The sequence below is a fragment of the Saimiri boliviensis genome, chromosome 5, assembly GCF_048565385.1.
Source record: "Saimiri boliviensis isolate mSaiBol1 chromosome 5, mSaiBol1.pri, whole genome shotgun sequence".
Taxonomy (NCBI): Eukaryota; Metazoa; Chordata; class Mammalia; order Primates; family Cebidae; genus Saimiri; species Saimiri boliviensis.
In genome coordinates this window covers 1,937,103-1,960,433 of record NC_133453.1, presented here as the reverse complement: position 1 = coordinate 1,960,433, position 23,331 = coordinate 1,937,103, and the positions used below count along the sequence as shown (strand labels likewise).

Below are 23,331 nucleotides of genomic sequence, written 5' to 3'. Positions count from 1 at the left end.
GGCACGGTGCTCAGGGCCGTGGACTGAGCCTCAAGCCCAAGGATTTCTCTGCAATCAACACCACCCCCACATCGTCCAGGGATCAAGGTCAACGCTGACGGCTGCGCCTTCTCCAGCCCAGCTTCGGCTCAGCCCAGGGAAGCCCTTTGTTGTCTGTATACAAGCTCGGAGGTGAACGGCTGCTGACGCCGCTGCAGGACCCCGAGGAGGCGGGGCTGAGGTATTGTCAGGCACACCTGCGTGCACGGTGCCCGGGTCTGCTAAGGGCACCTGCTGCCTTTGGAAAGTCGGAGTGAGGCTCCTGCAGGCAGGGAGGAGACCAGGTGGCCCTGTGTTGGAATTGCCCACCACGTGTCTCTGACGCCCTGCGTAACTTCTCTGAACCTCAGGCTGCCTTTGGCGAAATGAGGATGAGGGCCATGCCTCCCGGCATTGTCGGACGGAGCCAGGGAGCCCTGTGTGAAGTGCCAGGGCACTGCCCAGGAGAGGGAAGCCCAGGCCACGGCAGGTGGGTGCTGTGCCTCCCGTGGGACTCCTCAGTCCCACAGCCCCGTGCTCAGCAGGTAGTGGGCATGGCCAGTGGGGTGGGATCCCGAGTAAGGAGCTGGGATCCAGGCTGTAGTGGGGCCCCTTCCTCACGGTCCCCGGTGACCCAGGCCAGGCCGTCGGGGTCGGTCTGGCCTGCTCACGCCTGACGGACCATGCTTGGGCCAAGGCCCTGGGCATCATCGGGCAGCAGCATCCGAGGCTGGGAGGACCGAGAACTTGTACCAGGACAGCCCTGTACCAACGCAGGGGCCCCAGGCCTGCATCCCACAGAACTCCGACAGCCCCCAGGGACGGAGCTCCCGGGGCCCAGAGAGGAAAACGGCTCAGCCACTGTCCTGTGCCTGTCCTCTCCACGACCCGCTGGGCTTCCTGCAGCCACTGCCAAATGCCCGAGGGAGGAGCTGCACAAGGACGGGGAGGCCGCTGCTACCAGACACAGCCAGGGGGCCCCGCCCCTCCGCAAACCCGCCCTCCCTGCTGAGACTCAGGCCTCCAGGCCCAGGGTCCCGTGGGGCTCCTGCCCGCCACACACCAGCCTTCCTGCTGCCCTGCTCCATCCAGTGAAGAAGGGCTAGCCCAGCTCCTGTTGCCAGGTGGCAAGGGGGGCGAGGGCTCCAGGAAGTACTGGGGGCGCCTCAGTGTGCCCACCACAGTGACATAGCCTGCGGGGACCAGTGAAAGATGAAAATGGAAGGCTCTTGGCCAAACCCGTCGAGACTTCCAGGACAGGCACAGCTGAACATGAAACCAAGCACGGGCCCATCTTGAGTGTGGGTACCGGGTGAACACGGAGGTCACAGGTGCACAGGTGGCCCTGCCCTTCAAGAGGTCCTCCAAGGGCAACTTAGCCAACTGACATCCTTGGGCGGTGGGGGGGGGGCGGGGCGGTGGAGTGGGGGGACAAGCTCTGTCGTCGCTACAGCTGTCTGAGCGAAAGTCCAAACATTCAGTTAACTGTAGCAAGGTTCAGGATTGTGCACAATTCTTACAGGGAAATAGCAGCTCCTTTCCACTAACACTTAAAGAGCTGGCAGCTCCTGGGCCCTGCCCACATGCCCCTCTTCCCAGCCTCAGCCACACCCTCCAGAGAGTCAGGCTGTGCTCGGGCCAGTGGCCACCGGGCTGCTCTTCTCCCTCTGCCCCCAAGGCCCCGCTCAGAGGCTCCCTGTGGTCTCGCTCAAGGCTGGCTCTGCAGCTGAGCCCTGAGCCCCAGGCGACAGAAAATGACCGAGTCGTCTCCACGGCCTCCGCTCCACGAGTGGCGATGGGAAAGCGGCAGGCTTTCACAGCACGGCACTAACTCGCCCTTGTTCAGGGTCTACAACCCGCTGTCCATTTCGCAGCTGCACGCGGAGTCGCTGGAAAACCAAATGTAAAAAGCGTCAGGCCAGCCGGAGCGCAGCTGCCGAGCCCGAAAGCCCCGGCCGTCTTGAGCGCGCGCGTGCACGCTGGAACCCGGATCCTGGCCTGACCGCCAGCATTCCAAATACACGGACAAACCAGGGCTTGCAAAGGCGGTGTAGACGCCAGCCTGATGATGCAACGCGGTACGTCCCTTCGTGTCCCACAAATCCAGGCCTCCAGTGGGTCTGGGACAGAAAAAACTAGAGCCAGCTGAGGTGGCCCTCCCTCCTTGGGGATCTTCGTCCAGCCTCACGCCATCGCGGCCTAGGCAGGAGCCAGGGGAGGCCTCTGCATGTATTTCACAGGGAACGGTTCCTACAGACATAAAGCAGGCGGGAGGCCCGAGCAGAAGGCTCTTCACTTCAAAGCAGGCTCCCAGGCATCGCGGGGTGTCCCTTCCTCCCCCAGAGCCCCCCACCCTTTCTGCTGTTGTGCAGGAACTCCTGCCGGGCCTTCTCACTGCTCAAGTTCCACGAATGCAACGCCCAGATGTTCTCCTTTGGGACGATGTATGAAGCTCATCATGACCACCATAGCGTCAGGATTTTAGGGTAAAATCAAAGCAAACCACTGCTGATCGGGCGGATTCTTCCAGCAGGGGTGCAGAGAGCAGCGTGGGGCAGGAATGAGCGCCCGCACCTGTGTCTGAGGAGTGAGAGCCAGGCCGTGGAGGGGGGAGCGAGTCAGAAGCCGGGAGGTCAGCTTCAGACATCCAACCTGCCTGGCCTGCAGCTGCCCAGGCATGTGGTCAAACATGATTTTTGGGGTGTGTCTGCGGGAGCTCAGACCAGCACGTGACCTGGTGGATTCAGAAAGGGAGACGGCCCTCCCAGCGTGGGAAGGCACCCTCCAATCTGCTGGGGGTCTGGAAAGAACAGAAAGGTGGCGGAAGGAGGATTTCCCACTCTGCCTGTTTTTTGGTTTTTTGGAGACAAGGTCTTGCTCTGTGGCCCAGGCTGGAGTGCTCAAGCAATCCTCCCCCCTCAGCCTCCCAGGTTACTGGGACAACAGGCGTGCACCACCACCCATTTTTTTCACTTTTTGAAGAGACAAGGCCTCACCCATGTTGCCCAGGCTGGTCTCCAACTCAGCCTCAAGGGATCCTCCCACCTCAGCCTCCCAAAGCACTGGGATTTGAGGTGTGAGCCTCTGCGCCCGACGCCGCCTCCTGAGGCGGGACATGGGTCTTCCCTCCAACCGGAACGTGGACCACTGGCTCTCCTGGCGCTCCAGCTTGCAGACAGCAGACCTTGTGGCTTCTGGGCCTCCAAAGCACACGGGCCAATTCCTGATGACAACTGTCTCCATATCTGTACCTCCTGTCGGCCCCGTTCTCAGGAGAACCCTGACTGAGGCTGAGCCTGGACCCACCACATTCCAGCTGGGAGACCGGGGAAGTCCCACCCTCAGACCTTACGTACCTGATGGGAGAAAAATCAGGCTGTCCCCACCTGCAGCCAGGCTTGCTGTGAGGCTCTAGGGAGGGGGCACCCCTCAGAGTGGGCTCACGAAGTGGTGGCAGAGATTTAGAAAGGTTTCCAGGCCTCGGAGCTCCTCCGCCCTGTGCTGTGTGGCCCTGGTCATCCCTCAGCAACACAGGCTGGCCGTGTCCTAAAGAAGCTTAGATGATGCATCTCCTACCAGATGGGCATGTGCCCTCCACTCACAGCTTCCTGCCCCCGAGTCCATAGCGGGCAAGAGGCCTGCTATGTGCATGCCGTGGCCCAAGCGGGAGGCTCAGGGCTCCCAGCCACCACCTTCTCTTTCAGACGGCTCCAGTCCACCAAGCTGCCACCTTGGAGCACGACCTTTGGAAATCTGGGGGGGTTCCTCCCTGCTACGTGAAGACCCTGTCTTTAGGCGTCTGAAGTGTCGATGTGAACACTCAGGTTCCCACTGTGTTTGAACCTGGTGCCTTCAGTGCAGACGCCCCACACAGGCGGGGCTGGTGCATGCCATGCTGCCGCCACGTGCAGGTGGGCAGTAGCCAGCGTCTCTCTGTCCCTGTGATCGGCCATCCTGCCCACCCTGCGAGCCTGCAGCTTCATCCGGTGCCACAGAAACACCACATAGCTCGACACGGTGGTTCAGGTAGGCGCCCGCCTGGTTGTGCGACCCTGTCCAACAATCACGGGCGCTGTTCCCGCTGCTCCCACGACTGCTTCAGAGAGGCTTCGAGTCGGCGTCCCACCGGCCACCCGCTGGCCAGGGCTTCGGTACATTCTGCGTCAGCCCCTGGTTCCTTTGTCAGGTAGTTACTGAGCTTGCAGGAGGACAGAAGGGCGCTGCTTCAGAGGATGATTCGCTTTTGAAGTGAAAAATCCTAAAACAACGCTGACACTTCCCGTTTCGGTCTCAGCTTTGAGTCTGGATTTTCGCTGGGGCTCTGTGGCCCTTTCCTGCAAACATCTGACCACAAGACATCAGAGGGAGAGGCTACTATTGAGAGGAAGCCCTGCATCGAGGGTGAAAGATGGAGCCTGGGTGCCCCTGGGTGTGCGGGAGGGGCCTGAGGAGGGCCGCACGCTCCTGTGCCACCCACGCCCCTTCAGCACCCCGGCTCCAGTGCAGCCCGTGCTGGGAAGCCCTGTCCCACCGATTCCTGGCGGGGTCCTCCTCTCGCCACACCTTCCCTGGGTCCCTGCAGCACTCAGTGCAGGATGTGGCCAACTCCAAGGTGCTGAGTCAGAAGCAGCCATGATGGAGGGACAGCAGGCGTGGTCACGTCGGGCGTGGAAGGCTGGGCCCCTTTAACAAACAGGGTCTAGAAGATTCTAAAGGCAAGTAAAAGAAAATGCATCTAACTCTAAAGTTCTCTTCCTTTTCCTTCCTAAAATTCCTAAATTTTAAGAAATGATTAGAAAGTATTTGTGTAATTTAACAGGGGAAACAGGCTGGAGGGGTTCACCCAGGCCTGGGCCCAACGGCGCTCAGAGACCTCCGGCCTGGCCATCCCCTGGGCAGCAGGAAGGACAGTGGGACCCAGGGACGCGTGGGGTCCTGCTGACGCCTGCCCAGGCTCCTGCCTGGCTCTGTCCCTCTCCAGACCTGACACAGGGCACATCCGTGGCCCCTTTTCCTCAGTCGGCACTGCAGCATGGGTCCTGCGGTGTGGACAGCAGGGCTAAAGGCAGCTGCCTGCCACCCCACACCCACGCGAGGTCGGCACAGGAGCTGCCCTGTGAGCCCGGGGGATGAACCACCACACGTGCACCACGTGCTCGCAGAGGGCAGAGAGCCGGGCTGCGCCCTAGGACGGGGGTGGTGGGGCAGGACCAGGGAGAGGAAAGGCTGCACCAAGGGCTGGGTGGCAGCCTCGGAGCCAGGCAGTGAGGAGGGGGCGCAGCGAGGGAGCTGGCACAAAGGGCTGTGAAGGCAGAGTCGGGGGCCCAGGAGAAAGGAGCAGGCCTCCTGGGCAGAGACGACGCTGTTGTCTGTGCAAGGTGAAGGGTTCCAGAGGCCAGTGCTGTGCGGCCCACAGAAACCCACCCCCACAGCCCGCAGGGCCCCAGCTGCCAGGCTTGTGGCTCTCCCTGGCAGGCGGTGGGCGACACCCCCCCACAGGCCCTATCATGAGACCTACAGGTGGGAAGAGCCTCTGTACACCAACAGCTTTCGGGTACCTCTGCAGGGCTTTTTCTGGTTTTCTTGAACTTCCATGATGGACAAAGCAGCCTCCCCTCTCTTCGAGGCCTCCCTCCCCTAGATGGGCAGCCCCGTGCCAGGTGCAGCTATGGAGACCACCCATCACCACACATAGGACAGCCTGTGTCCACCTCTCTCCGTGGAGCGCACGGCATGGAGGCAGGGACAGGCTGGGCCAGGGCCCCGGAGGGCGGAGCCAGCCCACGGCAGACACGCGCTCTGCTGAGTAAGCTGGCAAGGCAGGGCTGCCCACAGCTGCCAGAGAACGCAGGGCACAGCTGCAGACACCAGCCCCACTGCTCCACGCCTTCTCCAAGGCAGAGCGCCTGTCTCTGCGGCGGTAAGACCCTCACTGCCAGCCGCCTGGGAGGTGAGGAGAGGCTGAAGGGCCACCCAGAGCAGGGCCTGTGGCCACCAGTCTCCATAGCACCTTCTCGTTGGCCAGAGGTGGGGACTGTGGTAGACAGAACAGGGACCCAAGGACGGCCTCGTCCTGATCCCCAGCTCCTGGGACGGGGGACCTCGGGTGGCAAAGGGGCTCAGCAAATGGGGTTGAGGATCTTGATGGGGGTTTCCTGGCTTGAGTGGCGCAATGTCAACACTGGGGTCCTTGTAAGAGGGAGGCAGTGGGCCGGCAGAGGCACGGTGGCCACAGAGGCAGAGGGCAGGGTGACTGAGGAGGGGTCACCACGAGACCACACACGCAGGCGGCCCGGAAGCTGGAAGGCCAGGAAACCGTTTCCTTGCAGAGCCTGCTGGAGGGAGCTGCGCTGCCGACACCTGGCTTTGCAGCCTCCTGACCTCCGGAACTTAGGAGAATAGATCTGTGTCATGTCAGCCACGAGCGCATGGCCACTGCTGACCGCAGCCCTAGGAAAGGGCTCCGCGCTGCCCAGGGCTCAGCCCCAGGGAGGGTGCCCGAGGGTGACCTGAGCATGGCGGTGCATGAGGCAGTCAGAAGTGGGAGGGCTTCTCAACCCACCAAGGCCCATTTCTCAGCCTGCAGAGGAGCCCTGGCGCCTCCTCGGAACCTCCCACAGCTCGGACACTCGCAGTTTGCTCTCAAGCCCCCTGCCTCAGTTCCACCCCCTTCTACCTCCTCCTGTGCCCTCTTAGGTTGGAAAACGCAGTAGGCACCGCGAACGTGAGTAGCAGCTTGCCCCGGCCGCAGGCGGCCAGGCAGAGGCTTGCCCTTCAAAGGCTGGATGCTTCAAGGCTGTGGCCACGGGCAGACAGCACAGCAAACACAGCTTCTTCAGGAACCACAAATTTCAAACGGACCCCATCTCCAAGCCCACACGCTGGCGTCTGTACAGGAGGGGCCAGGCGGAGGACGCCCCGCCGCCTCAGGACTGCGAGAGCGGGCAGTGAGTCCACCTGTGGGCTGGGCCGGGCTGAGCCGAGTGACCGCCTTGGGGCACTGAGAGTGGGTCCACCCCCAGGCTGGACTGGGTGACCACCCCAGGGCTGTGAAAGTGGGTTCCACCTGGCGGAGCTGTGACCGCCTGGAGGCTGTGAGTGGGCTCCGCCCACCGGGCCGGGCAGAGTGGCTCCCAGAGATGCCACTCTCCTGTGTCCCCGTGCGCTCCTTCACCAGCTCCTCTGGGGAAGCCCCCTGATAGACCCCGGTGCAGCTCCCGGGCAACCAGCTTTCCGAGCCAAGGACACTCAGCGACAAGCTCACCTTAAGGATGGAAAGTAACACACTGCTGAGCCTCTGACTTCCCTTCAAACAGCAGAGGGTGCGTCTTTACCCATCAGACGAACAGACACAATTTTATTACTTTGTTACATGCAAAAAAGGGGGAACTGTTTTATGTTAACAGTCTGAGGTCTTTCAAGTCATTTCTGACCAGCTAAAAAATACCATTAATTTATTAGTTTTTTTTTTTTTTCTCACAGCTAACGAACAGCTGGACAGTGCCAGACCAAACCTGTCTATGCTCCCCTGTCGGGGTGGCACTGCTGGCGGGTGACGACGATTGCTACCACTGCTGACACACTCTGGACGTGGGAGTCGCGCATGGGACGTGTCACGGCTGCTGCAGAGCCACCCGACCCGCCACCCTGGACGTTCACTCACACGAATGGTTCCTCTCGCCTGCTTTTTGCCATGGGGATTTCCAGGCAGCTGGGATTCTTTCTGCATCCAAATTACATTCTCTCAACAAGACTGATTTTTCCCCTTCACGGAAAGGATTCATTTTAATTTGGGCTTTGGCTGGCGCATATCATGTTCTTCTCAAATTTATTTCAATAGAAATGAATTTATTATATTTGTTCACTAAGGCTTCATGTGAAGCGTACAAATACTATAGATAGAAAATATGTGAAAACGTCCCCAAGTTGAGGGTCTGAGCCACCTCCAAATGTTGGGGGTGGGGAGGGTGAGGTCTGCTATTCCTGCCACAAAACACGAAGGGGCCAGGGTGGGTGGAGAGACCACGAAGGGTCGGCTATGCAAGGTGGCACAGCCAATGCCGGCACTTCCGCTCTCAGGATGGCACAGAGGTTTCTAGAGAAGGATCATGACAAGCATCCTATGGCCAGTGCTGGACTCTGTGTTGTCCTGAGCTGAGAGCTTGTCCTCATCAGGGTCCCGGTCCACAAGGGACTTTTGGGAGCTGCTGCACAAAGTCCAGCTGCTCAGTGGTCCAGACCCACTTCCCGTCTTCCTAAGGTGGCTCTTGGGAGAACCCGCAACACAGGGGAGGCACGTGAGGCTAAAGGCTGAATTCAGACCCACACCTTGCCAGACGCCCATCCAGAAGGGGCCTCCGTGTGTGGGATGCCGTTGGCTGACTTGGCCACAAGGACTGAGAGAGCAGCAGGAGACAGACCAGGGCAGGAGAGAAAGCTGGGGAAGGGCCGAGTCACAGGCTGGGTTCTCAGGGAGGGGTGCCTGGAAGCTCCAAACCCAGGGCCGGGGGACGACGGACTCTGACTCGGGATCCTGATGCTGCCTCACCTGTGGGCATGGCTCTCGTCAGATGCAACCTCAGCTTCAATTTGAGAGACCAACGCAGGGCAGGGCAGCAGGGCCCAGAGTGGGAGACGGCCAGGCTCTGTGTCGAGTGCCCCAGAGGACAGCTCTGCAGCCAGTGAGGCAGGGGCGACAGCAGGGGCCAGCTGGCCAGGAAAAGGACAGGAAAGGAGGCAAAAGCCACTGAAAAGAACCAGGTTCTAGGCAGCGGCTGGGAGTTTCTCAGTGGAAATGCACACCGGTGATTCCTGGTACACCCATCCCTGGCTCCCAAGAGAAAGCCCTGTCTGGACCCCACCCACCGAGCTCTGTCAGGAGCCAGTAGCACCGAGTCTCCAGGGCTCCAGCACCTGCACTCGGAGGTGGGGCCCGTCATCCACCAACACACGCAAGACACACAGAAGCCAAAGAAAAAGTCTGACTCACGGTGCCAACTGCTCTAGAGTGGAAGATGTCAGTGGCCGTCATCACACACAGGATGAAGCCATGACCAGCACAGCAGCTGCCCGCTCCTCCGGCTGCAGTGGGGGTAGATCCGAGGCATGGGGCCTTGGGCGTGGGGCCGAGCACGTGGGGTCCTACCAGCTCCACTCACTGTGTCCTTCAGGTTCTCAGATCTGGACAACAGGGCTGTGTGCTGCCTGCTGCAATTCTGAGAAGGAAACGCCTCCTGTGTCTGGAGGCCGGGCACTGCGCCTGGAGTCGGAGGGTCGAGCGCTGGGCACCAAGCTCGCCTTGTCCCAGGAGAGGGCAGAGCAGTGCAAACACACTTTCCAGCCTGCTGCAAGTCACAGCCACCTTTCTGTCCGTGCTTCCTGAACAGAACAAGGCTCAGTGACAGGCAAGGGGGACGTGCGGAGACGAACGCGCTCTTGTTCTGGTGGGAGGAGTGGCGTCACGGCGGAGCTGGGCGGCAGAAAACTCAGGCTCTGAAGGAATCAGGCTCTTTACCCATCTGCTTGCTCTTTCCTCATCCCCATGCTGTGAAACCTGCCCCAGCCAGCTCGGCCCAGCTCTGCGGACACAGAGCTTGCCAGGTCACATCGACAGTCACCGCAGGTCCCCCGCTCCCTGACCCAGCCCGGCCACCTCACTCCTTCCCTCGCCCCCCAGGCCCTCTGCACTCTCCTCAGCTCTCTAACACCCACAGTGACCCTCCTGACACCTGATACCCTCACTCCACTGTGGGCTCCCGGGCTCACAGCCATCAGCTTCCACGCATGCACAGCCCGAGTCGGGACTTCCACCTGTCCTCACCCCTGAGCCGCTGCTGCGGGTCCCGCGCCGAGACGCTGCCTGGGGTGCAGGGGACCCCATCAACATTCACTGTTAAACCCACACCACCACCACAGGAACGTGCCACAGGAAACGGCCTTTTAACAATTAAAAGCTGGGGTTTTTAATGTAATCACGAGGCATAGTCTCATTAAAAAAATGTTTATTCAATGAAACTATGTAGCACTGAAATGAGTGCTTCCCAAAATGCAACCGGCAATTGGATCTAACAAGGGAACTTCAGAATTATAATTTAAAAATAAAGTGTTCACTTGTGAAAAATTTACTATTAAACTAAATTTCAAATTAAGAATTTTAAAACTATACGTCTGTAGTACAAGCAAATAAGCAAACTTATTCACAAGCTTAAAGATCAAATGTGACTGTTTTATTTGGCTTCCTACTGGAAGAACCCTTAAATCAGGCTCCTTCAAGCACCTGCAGCCAGGGTGAGCCAGGGGACAGACATTTTTGGTGGAGCATTTATCACTCTGAGAATAGCACCACTCTTTCTGGGACAAGTTCATAACTGGAGCTCCCCAGCCTCGTAGCATTCTGGTGGGGATTGCCAACACGAAACCTAACAGAGCCTGGCATTCTGATGAGGGAGGACAGACAGGCTGGACATTCTCCTGAGAAGGGGCTCCCTTCCTCGTGGGAAGCTCGGTTTCAAGTCACAGATGTGTTGCTGTTAAAAGGTACTTTGCTGTGTACAATTTGAGAGAGTATGAGAAAATGCTGGCGATGTGAGGTAACTACTGAGAATCACCGTCTCTGTTTTCTGGATCGTGATCTTCCGAAAGCAAAGCCTCAGCTTCCCGGCTTCTATTTACATCCAGATATAAAGCCCCAGCTCACTCGGCACCTGCTTCCACTCCTGGAATTCTGGCCAGCCAGTGGCTGCTGCCTACGACAGCTTTTCCTCTAAGAGCCCCAACGTATGACAGTCATCACAGCTTCCCTCCACCGCGATTTCGCCAAACCCCGACCTCCTGCAGATTTGCACCCAGCGCGAGCACAGGCTGTTTCTTCCCAGAAGGTAGCTGCCTGGTTGCTTCTCTGCGTTGACACGCGCAGTGCTAAGAACAGCCAATCCAGAAAGCTATAATTGGTAAGCAGGACACAGAGAGATTCGAAGCCAATTATTGGCCAAAAAAAAATGGGACAAATGTCAAGCCTGACGAGCTCTTTCACTTCTGCTGTACATGAATTCCATGGGAGCAGCGTAAATGAAAGGCCCCGGGTCCACCGGTGGCCTGGATGTGGCTGCCTCTTTCCCTGCTGTTCTTGCTGGAACACCTGGGCAGAAAGTGGCGGCTCCATTGCTGCCTGGAGGGCGGCAGCCAGCAGCCTGGCAGCGTGGGGCTGGGGAGCCGCTGCTGCTCCCCATGCAGGCCACCCCGCTTTGCTGAAGTGGTCCTAAGTAGCTGCCTGTAATTTCCCCCTATGAAGCTCAACGCTCTTAACTATTCAGTTGTAACAGCTGATGAACAGAAAGGTATGTTGGCAAAAAACAAGGACTTTCTCTTCGATACCAAATTCTCATGCCTGTAAACACACGCCCGTGTGAATGAAACGTTAACAGAACACCGCTGCCGCACGCGACTTCCTGATCTCCACAGCGCTCAGGAGTCCAACGGAATCTTCAAAGCACGTGATTTATTTTGATCCTGGTTTCTTGTTGTTTTGGGTCTAAGAGCTTTTGTGAGGCGAACGCGTGTACTGCTCTGGCATACGGAAATCCGGGCAGCTACTCGCCTCTTCCTGAGGCTTTCAATTTGGAGAGAAGACGGACAATGCTTCTTCGTCCCGCTCTACTGAGCAATGATGTCACTGAAAACACCAGAAAACTGAAACAGACGAACGTCCTCAGCACTGCGAATCACACAATTCCCACGCCACCAAGAGAATGCAGCCATACAGGGTCAGCCACAAACGCAGGGACGATCAGAGCCCCCGAGTCCACACCAGGCCCACACTGAGCCCTGCATGGCTGGCGCGCTCTGCCCTTTGCGCGCCAATCCTGACCACAGGGCTGACCTGCCCTCTCACTGCTGAGGACGCTACCCGTGCAACCGGCAAGGCTGAAGGAAGCAGCGAGCTCTCTGCAGCCAGACATTCCGGACAGCGACGGTAATGAAAGATGGTTTTCTTTTGCTTTCCTCCCCTCGTTAATGGGTTTGTGAGGTGCTTAGAGCAAAAGACACTCCATGACTGGCCCAATGCCCAGCTGCGCTTTCATTTAATGATGAAAGCCGTTGCTTTCCCGGTGAAATGCAAAACTCCAGCCACTTAAATCAGGACTCCAATTCAAAAACTGCTGGGAAACTTTATTTTCAATTCTTAAAACAAGGAAGGAGGCAGGGAGGAAGGGAAGGGAGGAAAACAAGGACAGACAGAAGGAAAGAAGGGAAGAAGGAGGGAGGGAGGGAGGGAGGGAGGGAGGGAGGGAAGGAGGGAAGGAAAGAAGGAAGGAAGGAGGGACGGAGGGAGGGAGGGAGGGAAGGAGGGAAGGAAGGAAGGAAGGAGGGACGGAGGGAGGGAGGGAGGGAGGGAGGGAAGGAAGGAAGGAAGGAAGGAGGGACGGACGGAGGGAAGGAAGGAAGGAAGGAAGGAAGGAGGGACGGACGGAGGGAAGGAAGGAGGGAAGGAAGGAGGGAAGGAAAGAGGGACGGAAGGAGGGAGGGAGGGAGGGAGGGAAGGAAGGAAGGAAGGAAGGACGGACGGACGGATGGACGGAGGGAAGGAAGGAGGGAAGGAAGGAAGGAAGGAAGGAAGGAGGGACGGAGGGAGGGAGGGAGGGAGGGAGGGAAGGAAGGAAGGAGGGACGGAGGGAGGGAGGGAGGGAGGGAAACAAGGCGAGGGTGCATCTTCCCCGCAGCCAGGCCGCCAGAGCTTCCGCGGTGAGGAGAGCGCCCTCCTCTGCACCATCACTGAAACGACTGCCCACCCACGGCAGCCACGGGGCACTTGAACTATGGCCAGTGAAATGACGAACCGAATTTTAAACTGTATTACATTTTAGCGCATTTAAAATTAAATAGCCACGTGTGGCTAGGAGCTGCCACACTGGACACAGCAGAGCTTTACTGTGGAAAGCCCAGTTCAGTAGGACTCACAGCTAGCTGATGACAGCTCAGTCCTGAAGGATGACGTGAGCACACCCAGCCTGTTTTGGTTTTCTCGGCTTCAACAGAGGTGAATAAAGAAAAGCGATTTTCTTCCTCATGTTCATGTTTGACTGGCAGCTTGATTTTCTGGGTGATAAAGAGAGAGTATGATTTTGCTTTTGCATGTTATGCCATCAACATTCTAAGCACAAATCTCCCCCTTCAGAGGAAGCGGTTAGGAGACTCGGGTAGGGCGAAAACCATGTGAACCTTGCTCAGCCTCTCTTCAAAACGCCACTGCTCTGGAAACCTACAGAAAGGTAATTTCCTTTCTCTTTTTGCTATTTCTTCTTCACTTTCTTCACTCTAATGTAGCGCATAACTAAATCAAATACAGTACGCCTTTAGAAAAACTCTTCAACACAATGTAAGTCTCAATGAAACCACGGCACAGCAAGCTGAACGGGAAGGGCACGGAGCAGCGGGTACGGGCGTGTCCATGGCTTTGAGCGCCCGTGCACACACAGACACACGACGAGGAAACTTCCATGGAAACACTTTTATTTCTGGAATTCTGAAGAAAAACAATGTACAGAGCCTGCGTGACACAGAGCAGCCGCGCTGGAACCACAGGGGCCGCCCCGAGCCGGCCTTGCGCAGCGGCCCACTGTTTTCCAGTGAGAACGATGGGTCATTCTAAAACAAAGCTAGAGGGTCCGAACACCTGAGGGACGCTGCTTCCCGACGCCATTCCCTACACTACAGGACGGACTGCTTCTGTGCGGCCACTCCCTCCACCGAGCCCCCATCTTAACGCTCTACGGTGTCCAGGAGAGTCTGGCCGACGCGGCTGGAGCGGAGGGCGCCGTTCACTTCAGCCAGATCCACTTGTCTCCTACGTCGGCGTTGAACCCTCTGCTGTACTTGCGGCCTGGCAGCTGTGGGGGAAAAGGCATTGGAGCACTCTGTTGAAAGTGAATGAATGTGTTCCCAGCCCACAGTTCACTGTTTACCCCGCAGATGCCTGTGGTTCATGAGTTCACTCAATGTGCTGGTGAGCACCTGATCTGTAAGTGCAAGGATGCCACCGAGTTACACAAACCACGGCCTCCTGCCTGCCAGCAGCTCCTGTCCTAGGGCTGGGAGCTACAAACCGAAAAGAACCACCTGAGTGCTCTCGTTAATGCCAGGAGGGGGACAAGTGCCACGGGAGGGGAACAGAGCCCTGCGTGGCACTCAGGTGAGGTCCTGAGGGGGACAACCATGCAGACACAGGGGTGGGGCTGGGGCCCAGGAACCCCGGTTCACCATCTGAAACACGCCCGGGTGAAATGCCCTCTGAAGAGGGCCTGCAGTGGCCGGGCCACTGTCTGGAAGGAGCCCTTGGCGGAGTAGGAAAGTGAGTTTAACCCGTGCCTTTTAGGTAGACGTGGGCAGGGTTCAGGAAAACTGGCAAAGGAGGGGGAAGCACCGCAGGACTGACCCTAGCAGGAGCCACAGGACGAAATGACCACGGAGGCCAGAAGAGGGGGTGCTGCCCGAGAGGCTGGGCTTGGCAGTGAGGGAGCCACAGGAAGGGTGCCACGGCCCCACTTCTCCCACCGTCTGGGAGGTCAGGTGCGCAAGTGGCGGTCCACAGAGGCCAACCTCCCAGGGCACACGGGGACCTGAGCCCCTGCCAGCACACACACACCTGTTTGTGAGGGCGGCGGCCAGACTGGGGTGGCTGGGGCAGACAGAGGCATGCTGCTCCCACAGGGCCGCTGGGCGCAGGGCCTCGAGGAAGGCGCCCAGCATGGTGCGTGTCGCCCGGCAGCAGGAGGTGGAAAAACAATGAGTTTTTCATATTTTCAAATCAGCATGGGCACACAGCCAGTATGTGTACACACACACACACACACACACACACACACACACACAGCCAATGTGCGCACACACACACCTTCCCAATTCTGTCCTTAAGAGCAGGTACTAAAATCACTTCTAAAAGAATCAGCTTTTCCTTTATCCTATTCAGCAGCATTCGTTCACAGCCAGCCATGGCTGTCTGGACCACAGGTCACTGACATGTGCCTGGCCTGGCCCGTGGCACAGCGCTCACGCAGTGACAGACACACACACAACGCATCCTAAGGAACAGCAGGGAGGTCGCCCCAAGACCAGCCGTCTCAGACACAGGACAGGCAGAGCTCCGAGGATCTCTGAGGCCCAGGAGCCAGCCTCCAGCCTCTGCGGAGGCCTCTCCTCTCCTGGGTGGGCAGCTCTGAGTGGCCTGGGGCGTGGAAGGGCTGGAGCAGTGTTAGTCCATTCTTGCGCTGCTATAGAGACCTACGTGCAGCTGGGTGACGCAGAGAAAAAACAGGTCTGATCAGCTCTCGGTTCTGCAGGCTGTGTGGGAAGCATGGCGCCAGCACCTGCTTCTGGGGAGGCCTCGGGAAGCTTCTCATCATAGCGGAAGGCAAAGTGGGGGCAGGCGCTCCACATGGCGGGAGTGGAAGCAAGAGCTCGAGGTGGGTGGGGGTGGGTGCTGCCACAGACTTTAAAATGAGCAGGTCTCGCGTGAACTCTAGAACACACTCACCGCCTCGAGGAGGGCACTAAGCCATTCAGGGGGGATCCACTCCCGTGACCCAGATACCTCCTGCCAGGCCCCCACCTCCAACGGGGGATCCCATTTCTACGTGAGACTTGGAGGGGACAGACATCCCAACTACATGACATGCTCATCAGAAGGCGGGGGTGGGGTGGCACAGACTCCAGCTTTCTGGCCCAGGACATGGTGTGGAGACAGACAGTTTTGTTTAGGTACCAGGAGAATTCTGGGACACAGAAGAAAAAAGAAAAGCCCAGCTCCTTCAGGGGTTTAAAATCTGAAAAGAGATTAAGATGAAGGCACAGGTCATTCAGCCAGTGACACCGAGACAGCCCAGGGGGCCCGATATTGTGGGATCCCTGCAGGAAGCGCGGGAAGCTGGTCTGGCAGAGTCCAGGGAGGGAGGTGTCAAGACAGACCCCTCCAGGGTCAGGGGGTCTCCCAACAACTGCTGCTCGAACTGCAGGTGACTACAGGTGGCAGGAAGACTGCAGGAGCGTGGCGGTTCTGACAAGACTTTTGGCCTAAGGTGTGGCCTCTGTCAGACGGGCTGCAGGTGCTGTTCCTGGACTGGGGAGCAGGGATGGGCACCTGGGCTGACCTCAAAGGGCCTGATGGGGTCAGGAAGGCCTGGGTGTTAGAAAGGAAGAGCCGGCGATCCCCAGAGAAGGTGAGTGTTGGGTCTGCTTATGGAATGTGTGCAGGGTGTGGGCCACACGGCAGACTGCCCCGTAGAAATGGCCTGTGGGCAGTTGGAAAACTGGGTCTGTGGCTTAAAAGACGGGGCTGTGCAGCCACTACCCAGTAACTGAGGCAGTGCCCTGTGAGCTGAGCATCCAGGGGCACGGAGAAGCAGAGGCTGAAGAGCAGCACCTCGTGGCCCAGGCTGCAGAGGGACTGAGGAGTGAGGCGCGCAGCCCACAGGAGGAGCTGGGCGTGAGCACGCATGACACACGGGGCCTTGTGTCACGGTGATCGGGTAGCCACTGGCCCTGCACCAGGACACGAGGAGCTGTGGGAGGAGACCAGACTAGCGGGAGAAGCAGTCAGCAGCTGAAAGGAGGGACACAGAGCCTGGGCTGTTTTCACAGGCCAGGTGAAGACACGTGCGTCTGTGCCTGCAGGCCTGTGCGTGTGCAGCGGGCTGGCAGGTGGGGTCTCCGCATCAAGAAGAGGTGGAGATCTCTATCTCAAGATGCCCAGCCCCTGGAACCTGTGAACACATGGTCTCACCTGGCAAAAGGGCCCCTGCAGCAGGGGACTGGGAGATCACCTGGGATATCCACATGGTCGCAGGCCATCACTAGAGTCCTCAGAGACCAGAGAAGGAGATGGGACAAGGGAGGCAATGGCCACAGTGACATGGGCCAGGCGCTGAGGAACGGGGGTGGCCTCTAGAAGCTGGAAAGGTAAAGGCCCTGGATCTTCCCGTGAGCCCCAGAAGGAGCCAGCTCTGCCCGCACCCCGATTTTAGAACCTCTGCCTCCAGATCTTGAGGAGGACGCATGTGTGCTGCTGTAAGCCACTCGTCAGTGGCAGCTGGCAACTTCTGTAGGGTGTCTGCTCCTTATGATGGGAGGTACCAGGGCATGTCTGTACAACAGGAAGAAGGAAGCTGTGCAGGGAACAGGCCAAGGACGCAGGAGAGGGCGGGTCACCTCCAGGAACAAAATCAGGGAGGGAGGAGCAGGCCCGAGAGCTGCTGATGAAAGCAGCAGCAAGGCCCCTCAGGCACAGTGCGGCCAGGATGCCGAGCAGCCGGCACACAGGAGCACTGGAGGCGGTTCCCTATCTCAGAGGCAGTTCCTGCCAGAAATTCATTTTTCACTTGAAGGACCAACTGCAGACTGACGTCCAAAGAACAGAAGGTTTACACCTGAACGAAAGATTCCCTCAAAGTTTTCCCGCTGAGCTGACACTGCCTCAAGCCCACAGGCGGCCCATGGGCACCTCCCTGAAGACGCCGGCTCAGCTCTCCCCGGGTTTCCAACTGAAGTTGTCATTTCCAGTTTTACTCAAACACAGGACCAGCCATGCAGGTCCGTTCACAGCAGCATTTACAGAAGCAGGGCTGGGTTTGGGACAGTCTGGCTCCGTTTTCATCTTTGCAAATCGAATTTTACATCGGAGCAGAGCAGAGAACATAAGCTAGCAGAATACCAAACATGCGAAGTCCGGCCAGTGGCTATTAATCATCTCGCAAAATGTGTCTCTGGACTTCTCGGGCAGCAGGTAACTGGCATTTGATGCCCAGGAGGGGCTCTCAGATCCGGGGAGGGGAGTCTCTTTTCAGTGTTTTAGGCCAACAGAGACCCCCTCAGTGTGGAGGGTTCATCCGAAGCATCTCACACTGGGAACACGTAAAAGCATACCCTTAGTTTCCATTACACTTCATGTCTGTATCTGCTCATTTAAAATAAGCCTTCAACCCCCAAAGCCCAGCGCTCCCTCATCACAGGAGAAAAAGCACACGCTAATGCCTGGGACGAAAGCAGCAAAGCCCGTTCTCTCTCAGGGCGGCCTCACTGCGGCAGCCACACCAGGCCTCGCCAGAACTTCCTCCCAAGCCAAGCTTTCCTGGATCTGCTCGTTCATGGTGCCTGGTGCGTGGCTGTGGCATGCGTGGCACCTGTGTGCATGCCTGTGCGTACGAAGGCTGAGACGGAAAGGGCATGTGCTGAAATACTCAGGTGTGGGCCGTACACCCACTTCAAAATGAAAAGAAAATCATGTTCCTCCTGTCAGAAGTCGGGGCTTCTGCTGAGTGTATACCGGGTGAGCAAACCAAAAATCCTTAAAAAGCCAAAGAAGAAAGAGCGCCTAACAGAAAAAGGTTCAAACCCCTCAAGGCTCCTCCTCTGCAATCCCTTTTACTATAACGAGGCAAACCTAATTCCCTCACTGGATCTCTGAATTCAAGGCATTTTGGACTCCCTCGATTCACAGCACTCTGATCAGTTTGACACTTTCAGGAGACGCTTTCCCTGCATTTCATTTTCCATTAGAAATCAAAAAGCAAGTTTACTACAGAAAGGGGAAAAACCTCAGTAAACTGCAAAGCCAAACATACCCAGTCCTCTTCCAGGTCCCGGCAGCTACGCCACCCACGACCCTGGAGCGCATCAGTCCCCGGTGGCCCATCCGGAGAGTTCCAGGGCGAGGCTTGGAGCCAGGAAGGGATTTCAGACAGCGCACAGGGAGGCTCCCTGCCCAGTCACCCTGGCAACCTGGGCTGACCCAGTGTAGACACTGAGCTCCCTTCTCCGAGAGCTGCTGGTTCCGGGGCTGGGCTGGAAATGACAGCTCCCCACCGATGGATCCCAGACTCGGAGGATGGGGGTGGGGGGCTTCCATCCCAGGCTGAAGAGGGTGTGCACATTTGCATTAGCAAATACAGAATGACACACGGGGCAGGGGTGTGTGTGCGCGCTGCGCCCAGCCTGTTTGGGGATGTGGGTCTGCACTTTCTTCTCACGGAAAACGTCAGAACAGGCCTTGTTCCCACGGGCCTTGTTCCCATCCTGACTCTCATACAGGGAAGACTAAAGAAGAGACAGATCAGATATTCTCATCAAACCCACTCCCGATTTCCCCAGATATCTGTGTGCAAATCTGTGTGTCAGAAGTCCACGCTTAATGTAAGCTAACATGATGAATTTTCTGACCCTCACAGTTAAGAGGCTGAATGGCACAGGCAGCCAGGTGGGTGCCGCTACCCTCTCCAGCACCAACCTGAAAGCTACATACAAGGAAACGCGAACCGCGCTGCCTGAGGGGGGCCCCGGGCGGCGGGGAACAAAATCACTCTCATCTGCACACCTTGATGCATCTTTTCAATTTTACAGCATGTGCAAGGATTTCCTCTTTCTTTCTTTTCTTTTTTCCAACAGAGAGAGATTAACTTGCTGAGGGTGCGTATGCTCACAGAGCTAGAACCGGAGCCGTGTCCTCCAGCTCCCGAGTCTGCGCCTAGCCCCTGGGCCACACTGTGCGTCAGGCTCTGCCTCTTCCAGCCTACGGCTGTGTCCATTCCCAGTCTTCCCATCATAAATAACACCGTGTACCCCCTTCTAGATTTACGTGCTTAAGATAAATTTCTAGAAATGGAACTGCTTGCTTAAGGAAAAATAATAAACAGAGCAATAGACGCTGACGCAGCCATCGGAATGGGTTTAATTTGATAATGCTGAGACGCTGGTCCCGATGATTATGCTGCTGCTTACACTTCGGGGTGGGATTCTGGGCCTCGGTTTCTCGTCGTGAATTTATACCAGGCTCTTGGCCTTTTATTGCTTCGTGCACGGTCAGCAAACTATAGCCCACAGACCAAATCTGGCCGCTGACTGCCTCTGTAAATGGGGCTTCACTGGCACAGCCTGGCCCATGTGTTTACACACTGGCAGCTGGTGCTTGCCCACAGCACAGAGCTTCACGGCTGCGAGGGAGACTGCGAGGCCTGCAGAGCGGGGCTCTTTACTCTCTAGCTCTTTAAAGGAAACCTTTGCTCTTCACTGGCCTAACAAAGAAAGGTAACGACAGGATAGTAAAGCTGAGTCCACGATGTGGCCTAAGTTCACTTAGCCCACAGTTACCTCCTAAGTGCCCACAGGTGCCAGGTCCCGTGGCAGGCCACAGCGGGAACAGAGGGATGCTCCAGCTGCAGGTGGGGTCGCAGAGGGAACGGAAACGCGTTGCTCTTTTACCCAAAGCCACGCCACTGAGTCTCTGTGACTCGGTTTAAGGACTGGATGAGTTATGTTAGAAAAAGGTGCCCACTTGTAAATGCTACAGCCAACCTGGGATCAGTGCCATGAGGCCGAGGCCACACACGGGGGCTTCTGCCGGGCGCTTCTCTCGGGCACACAACTTAGAGATGCCCCACATCAGTGCTTCAAATGCCAGCTGTTCAGACAGAAATCAGTCAAGGAGAAAACACATATGTATACACATCCACACCTGCACACGTAGTTACTCACTCTCCTGTAGGAAGGTCCTTCTCCTCGTGAAACCCTGTGTCCTAACTGCTTTGAGACAGGTGAACAAAGGCAGCTCTCTGAAAGCAGCTGGCTCCTGCTCTTCCTTGGCTCCACAAAACCTAGAAACAAGCTGGAATGTGGGAGAGGCCCAAAGTCGAAGACTAGAGGTGGTGGAGGGCGAAAAGGATGGAGAAATCCCACCTGACCAACACGGACAGAGGCTTCGGGTGCGGACAGAGTAAGGAGTGTTAGGAAGAGGCAGACTTTGGGAGGAGGAAGGAGGGAGAAAACGCACGAGATGCACGGAGCTCGGCCTTTGCGGAGCAGTGAGCACAGACTTCAGCCCTGTGGTCTTAAAAAAGCCCGACACGGTAAAACGCCTCCCAGACGCACTCTGGACTTCAGTCAACGTGAACCACACAGCTCCGGTGCAATCAGTTAGACTGCTAGGGCCTGACCATGTGAACGGCACCAGGCCAAGGAACGGCCCACAGCTTCCTGCCAGGCAGCAGTAACCGGGTCTGTAATCACCTCTCAGCCAGACGCATTTAGAAACTGGAGAAACGGAGCCTGGTGGTTGCAACTGACTCTGGGCAGGACACAGTGTCTAGATCTTAGGGGGTAAAGCACTATAGGGGTGGGGCCTAGGCAGAAAAAGAGCTCCAGAAATCTGTACAGGGGACCCACGTGGTCTCTGGCTGAGTACCACCAATCAGTGTGCGCAGCGGGTAAAACTCCATGAGGCTGGACAAAGTCAACATCAGGGAAAGAACAATTTCCAGGGAGTTGCAGGCAGATGACTCCCAGAGCTCACGTAGGACTGAGAGTCAGCAAGGTCCCACTGGCCAGAGCAGAGGGGCCTCTCGCTGCACACACGCAGCATTCAACAGGGACCCCATGGCCAAGCCTCAGTACCGGGCTAAGCCCTTCCTAAAGAAAGGCCATTCTAGGCTCATGAGAAAGCTGACACAGCAAGCCTCAAAAAGTTTACACTGACTTGCAAGTACCTCAACTGCTGTCAGAAGAAAGTTCTAACACAGTTCAAAGGAACAGAGCAAGCTCTATCACTCGAAATGTAAAATCTACAATGCCTGGCAAGCAAGGAGACGTGTCAAGGCACATGAAAGAGGAAACGGTAACCCATAACAAGGGGAGAATATCAAGCCAACTCAGAGCTGACAAAGATGATGAATTAGGAAACAAAGATATTACAACAGCTGTTATAAAAATGTTCAGTATGCTCAACAAATTAAATGAGAAACATAACAAGGAGGTAATTGGAAAACATAAAAAGCACCAAACAGAATTTCTAAAGCTAAAAACCGGGAGTCCTGAAACAATTCTAGTGGAGAAGCGTGGTGGCCGTGAAAACGTGCCCTGCAGAGCTCCTGCTGCAGGGAGGAAAACATGCCGCTCCCGGCCCTGCATCTGCTGACCCTCAGGAACTGCTGCCTGCTCACGCCACGGCCACGCACCTCACGGAAAACGCCCGGTCAGTGACGGAGCGTAGAGGAGCTTCTGGTGCCAGCTGTTCCTGTGGACTTGGGGCTCCCTGACAGGCATCTTTGGCTCTTATCAGCCTGGCCAAATCTTTCTGCTTTCTTCCTGTCTCCTGTCACAGACCAGCAAGGAAGAGCAAAGCCTCTCCTGCCATCTCAGGCATCCTCTCCCTGATCCTTCAAAAGTGTTTTCTTCCAATAGACCTCTTCAACATCTAAGCTCTTGGCTTCTGCTTCTTGGAAGACCTAAACCAACAAAATGCAATTAACAGCATATCATACACCCAGAGAAGAGATAAGTGAGCCTGAAGGTAGAGCAGGCACAAGAACCAAAGCCAGGAAGAACTGCAGTCTTCTCATCAGAAACTATGCAAGCCAAGAGGCAATGGAATATCTTTTATGTGTTGAAGGGGAAAAACTGTCAACCTAGAATTCTATGTCAAATGAAAATACTCAACACAAAATGCAGTTGAAAAACATATTTTCAGAAAGGCAACAGCTAACAGAATTCACTGCTCCCAGACCTGTTCTATAACAACTGCTAAAGGAAGTTATTTGCACAGGAGAAAGGTGATGCCACGTGGAAACCCAAATCCACACAAAGGAATGAAGCACATCAGAAATGGCAGAGGGAAGGATAAAAGACTAAAAAATTGTTTCCATTTCTGTAAAAGATAACTTACTGTTTAAAGCGAAAATGACAACAGTCCAGTGTGTGATTTCCGTGAAAGTGTATGAGGATTAGCACACAATGAACACAGAGGACAGGGACAGCTGCGGCCTCAGGCCAGACACCTGCATTCTGTGTGAGGTGGTTAAATGCTGACAATGTGTGGGCTGACTGAGAAGTCAGAGATGCCCATGGTGAAACCCTGCAGCAATCATCAGAAATGAAATAAAGAGGGGTAGCTCATATGTCCACAAAGGAAGTAAGATGGAATTACAGTATAACCAGTCTAAAAGATGCCAGGAAAAAATGTAAATGTGAATCTCACCTGTGATTCCACATGGTTGAAATGTAATATAAGAAGGAGCAGGTAACTCAGCCAGAGAGGGCACTTCACCTCCCTCTAAAAAAGTTCCTATCCAACAGATGTCACCGAATCATTCATTTTTATGGGCAAACTTCTCTGCGTCATTCAGTATTTGCAAAGATAGCCTCTAACACTTAACAATCCAAACTACTGCTCTTTGCAGTTACTTACCAGAAAACTACAGCTATGAAAGAAATACTACATAAAAAAATTATCAAATGCTGCTTTGTAAAAAGGAGGTCGAAAAATAACTTATTTAGTGA

The 23,331-nt window shown here is 56.3% G+C and overlaps 1 protein-coding gene across 5 annotated transcripts in view; it reads right to left on the bottom strand.

Moving 5' to 3' along the window:
- Positions 1-4,525: 4,525 nt before the first annotated feature.
- NDUFA10 (NADH:ubiquinone oxidoreductase subunit A10) overlaps positions 4,526-23,331 on the bottom strand; it is a 69,003-nt gene continuing 50,197 nt past the window's right edge. For 3 of the 5 annotated variants that reach the window (XM_074398754.1, XM_074398753.1, XM_039469841.2), the window contains one exon: positions 13,511-13,904. In XM_074398754.1, coding sequence (XP_074254855.1) covers positions 13,836-13,904 — 69 coding nt within the window. In that variant the 3' untranslated portion in view covers positions 13,511-13,835. The other 2 variants (XM_074398752.1, XM_074398755.1) reach the window with 2 other exon arrangements.